We start from the raw sequence: 4081 nt of genomic DNA, 5'->3' as shown, positions 1-4081 counted from the left end.
CAGAAGAGGGTTTGAGCGTTTTTTTTTCTCCGAGGGCCTCGAGGTTACAGTAAAGACCCGTGTGTGCAGAGAAAAAATTCAGAAGTCAGAAATTCATAGTTAATTGTATTAATTCACTCATTTGATTTCCTTACGAAGCTTGGCATTTTTTCTGCTTGATGACGTCAGGTTCATGACAGACAGAACTTCAGGTGCTCAGAACATTAAACTGTACGTAAATCCATGATGTATATAAACTGCTCTCTGAGCTGCACATCTACCGGAAGTAGAGGAGGATCTGGTCATGTGTACATCTGGTACAGAGACAATGCCAACAGCTCTTTCCTGTTTTTTAACAGCTCCCAAGTGTTAACTGTCAAATGAGCTGTTTTTTTTTACTGTAAAAGTGTCAGGTGCTTTTGGAAAACACCAACCGCAAATACACAAACACACAAAAACACAACGGCCTGTCTCTAATTACATTTTCATTAGATTAGATTAGTTTCAGTTAGATTAGTTTAGATTAGATCATTTAAAATTACAGTAGTTTAGTCTAAATTAGATAATTTTATTTTAAATTAGATTCGTTTCTATTAGATTATTCTAGATTGGATTAGTTTAGTTTAGATTAGTTTAGTTTTTAGTCTAGATTAGTTTATTTTAGTATATTTTAGATTAGATCAGATTAGATTTAACCTCCTGCCACTGTGCACAGTACAGGAATCATTAAACCATCTAAGTGATTTTTATATGGTGTATAATGATGTTATGACACAGAGAAGTGTATCTACATATTCAATCAGTCATTCGGGTAAAGTTTTTAATTCAAGGTTAAATTCAAGGTTAAATCATAGACAAATACAAACACAATAAAAAAACACCACACTGGTGAAGGTACAACAGAACAATCAGGAGAAATACAAATAACACTTCTATACACGTAAACTTTAGTCAAGTACAGGGGGGTACATTTCATTAACGTGATATTAATACAACTAAATAACACACACACACACACACACACACACACACACACACACACACACACACACACACGGAACAAGAGTGACGGAAAAGGAGGAACCTTCTTACTGGTTATGGAGGTGCAGTGGGTTGTGTAACATCAGATCATCCACACACACGTGCACGCACACACTCACACACACACACTCACACACACACACACACTTAGAACACACTGACAATGAGAGCAGAGACCCTGATCCTTACAGGATTACTTTTACTGAGGTAAAGGATCTCTCTCTCTCTCTCTCTCTCTCTCTCTCTCTCTCTCTCTCTCTCGCTATCTATCTATCTGTCTGTCTGGCTGGCTGGCTGTCTGGCTGTCTGTCTGGCTGTCTGTCTCTTTCTATGTATCTGATCAGTTGCATCCAGTGTCTGCAGGTTTGGGATGATCAGAATGTTTTGTTTCTCAGGTTCGGTCGAGGAGAACTGGACCCTAAAATCATTTCATTTAGCCGAGGAGTTCAGCTGTTTGTTAAAGGTAAGAGATTTATTCTGATTATTTGTTTATTTATTAATTTTATTATCCTTTTTTGTATTATTATTATTATTTATTCTTTTTTTTTTTTCGGGTTGTAACTCGTGCAACTTTTGACTTTTTTTCAGATTTTTTCACATATAAAACACGTTTTTCAGATGTGATGCTCTCGTGTCCAAAAAATAATTCTACACACGTAATCACAGATTCCTCACTCGGTCTGAATGAGGAAGCTTACACCCTGTAAAAACAATGCAGCTCCATGCCACTTCTTCTGAAGGGTTTATTGCAGCTGGTCCTGGTGCAGGAAACATTACTGCCTCCATGGGAAACTGCCATTGTTATGCTTAGAGACCGTTTTCCATCAGCCACTGCACGTCTCATGATCTCATGATCCCATTTTGAGATAATTAGCACTTTTATTTAAGTCTCACCTGCACCTGTTTCTTTGTCTCATGCTTGTGTTTCTATACTTGCACTGTAAATACAATTTCTTGACTTGAATCCATCTCCTGCTCACATTACATGACACCCAGGTTCTCTCAATCATTTGCTCAGATTATTGTGGTTTTCTCAGAGTTTTCAGGTTTCCTTCCACCTCCCACTTCTCCCAAATGTTGATACGCAGCTCCTGGGGCTCCTTGACCTTTTTTTCTTTTCAGTTTTATTCTTCTGTCAGTTTCCTCCTATAAATTCGTGTCTCACCATAAATCCTGGTGCCCACACAGGTATTTATGTCGAGGCTCCCAAACTGCAGATCCTGCTACCTGCAGGACTTTGGATGGAGACGTCCGACGCCGACATCTTCACGTGTATCATTACGGGATTACACACCACACAGATACGTGTCACTTGGAAGATTAATAAGACCACAGTTACAGAAAGACACACCACGGCTGACATCTTCAAGGAGCCTGATGGCACGTACACTGCATTAGGGCACTTCTACCCCTCACCGGGGCACAAGCTGACGACCGAGGAGGTATACAGATGTGAGGTCGAGCAAGCAGGAATGATTTACTATGAAGAAGTCTGGCCGTCTCACTGTGATTAGACTCTGTGACACACAGTGGATTTGGCGTGATGCTTTATAGACTATTTTGGATTGATATGAAGGCCTTACTTGGGGTTGCCAGGTTTGTGTATTAAGCATGTACATGGAAATAAATAAATATGTCTGTAAAATGCTTTATAAATAAAAACCGAATACTTTAATTCATGATACTAATTCATAATAATAATAATAATAATATGTAATATTAATAAATAATAATTCATGTAATATAAGACTATTGTAAGACTTGATCATAAACCTGTTCGTTCATGCACTTATCCATCACCTGCTCATTTGACCAGGTTTTTGGGTGATCCTGCACCTTCTCCTTCTACTGGCTCTTAATCCTGTTCTTGACATACTGTTTGTTCTGAGATGCTGTTCCATTCACCACGGTTGTAAAGACTGTGGATATATGAGTTATTGTATCCTTTTTGGCAGCTGAGATGTTTGAGGAACATGTGCTTGACTTGTATTTGCATGATGAGGGAGGTGGTATCATAGTGGTGGAGGCATTGGACTTTGGATCAGAAAGTCATGAATTAAAATTCCCAGCCACACCAAGCTGCAACTCCTGGGCCCCTGACCAAGGCCCTTAACCCGCTAGCTGTTTAGTTAAGTGATTGAGATGAAGGTAAATCACTCTGGATAAGTAAGGACATCTGAAAAATGCTGTAAATGTAAATGCATGAAGTCACATTGCTGTTATTTGATTGGCTGGTGGGTTAATTGCATGCATATACAGGTTCCTATTAACGTGCCTGGTGTGTGTATTTGGTAATGATTTGTGATCTGTTTTATTGGCCACTGGGTTCCTTTTTAAAATCCATTAGTAAGGATCTATTTTGCATTATATGGCAACCATGTTTAAATATTAAATGAAGAACATTAAGAGCGCCACATGGGGGCGCAACGTGTCTGTAGTCTGGACTGGAGTGTGTGAAGAGGGAAAGACCTGATTTAGAGTTTACTGTAAATCTGAGACAAAGTGTGTTTAAATCCTTGTGAAAACATTGTTAGGAAAATGAATTCAGATAAAGTATTTATTTATATCAGATCAGATCAAAGTTATTTCATGTATTTTCTTCATTTTATGTCTCTTTCGTTCATTCTTTCTTTCTGAAATGTTGATAAAATAAGATTTACATATACACATATTTATGTATTACTATAATTGACATTTTGTACTTACAAAAACCTCACACACCACATAATTGAGTGCACGCACACACACACACACACACACACACACACACACACACACACACACATATATGATGTGACCAAAAGTATTGGGACACCTGGATTTTCCCCACACAATTGTATCAGACGTCTGTGCAGTTAAGGTGCTGGGTTACTGATCAGAAGGTTGGGGGTTCAAGCCCCGGTATCAGCAAGCTGCCACTCTTGGGCCGTTAAGCCAGGCTCTTAACCCTCTGTGCTCCAGGGGTGCTGACCCTGCACTCTGACCCCAGCTTCTGAACAAGCTGGGATATGAGAAGAAAGAAATTCACTGTGCTGTAATGTATATGTGAAAAATAAAGGCT

General features: G+C 38.9%; 1 protein-coding gene across 2 annotated transcripts; it reads left to right on the top strand.

Annotated features, from left to right (window-relative positions):
- The first annotated feature begins 928 nt into the window (after positions 1–928).
- Positions 929–3799, top strand: si:ch211-1a19.2 (uncharacterized protein LOC100142650 homolog). Of its 2 annotated transcripts, XR_006926917.1 has the most exons (4): positions 929–1227; positions 1416–1483; positions 2209–2616; positions 2837–3799. XR_006926917.1 is itself a non-coding variant. In XM_046857608.1 (3 exons), exons 1-3 carry the CDS (start codon positions 1184–1186, stop codon positions 2532–2534), a joined length of 438 nt encoding a protein of 145 aa, XP_046713564.1. In that variant the 5' UTR covers positions 930–1183; the 3' UTR covers positions 2535–2819. The 2 variants fall into 2 exon arrangements, 1 of the variants encoding a protein (XP_046713564.1); XM_046857608.1 differs by lacking the exon at positions 2837–3799 and having other exon boundaries at positions 930–1227; positions 2209–2819.
- The last annotated feature ends 282 nt before the right edge of the window (positions 3800–4081 follow it).

The sequence above is a fragment of the Silurus meridionalis genome, chromosome 9 (assembly GCF_014805685.1).
Source record: "Silurus meridionalis isolate SWU-2019-XX chromosome 9, ASM1480568v1, whole genome shotgun sequence".
Lineage (NCBI taxonomy): Eukaryota > Metazoa > Chordata > Actinopteri > Siluriformes > Siluridae > Silurus > Silurus meridionalis.
The sequence above is the reverse complement of the archived record's forward strand: the minus strand, read 5'-3'. Positions and strand labels throughout refer to the sequence as shown.

Bases quoted from the DNA above. Each gene is read 5' to 3' on its own strand.
- si:ch211-1a19.2 (XM_046857608.1), top strand. From the start codon at position 1,184: ATGAGAGCAGAGACCCTGATCCTTACAGGATTACTTTTACTGAG. The intron at 1,228-1,415 runs GTAAAGGATCTC...TTTGTTTCTCAG, and splicing joins ACAGGATTACTTTTACTGAG to GTTCGGTCGAGGAGAACTGG. The intron at 1,484-2,208 runs GTAAGAGATTTA...GTGCCCACACAG, and splicing joins AGTTCAGCTGTTTGTTAAAG to GTATTTATGTCGAGGCTCCC.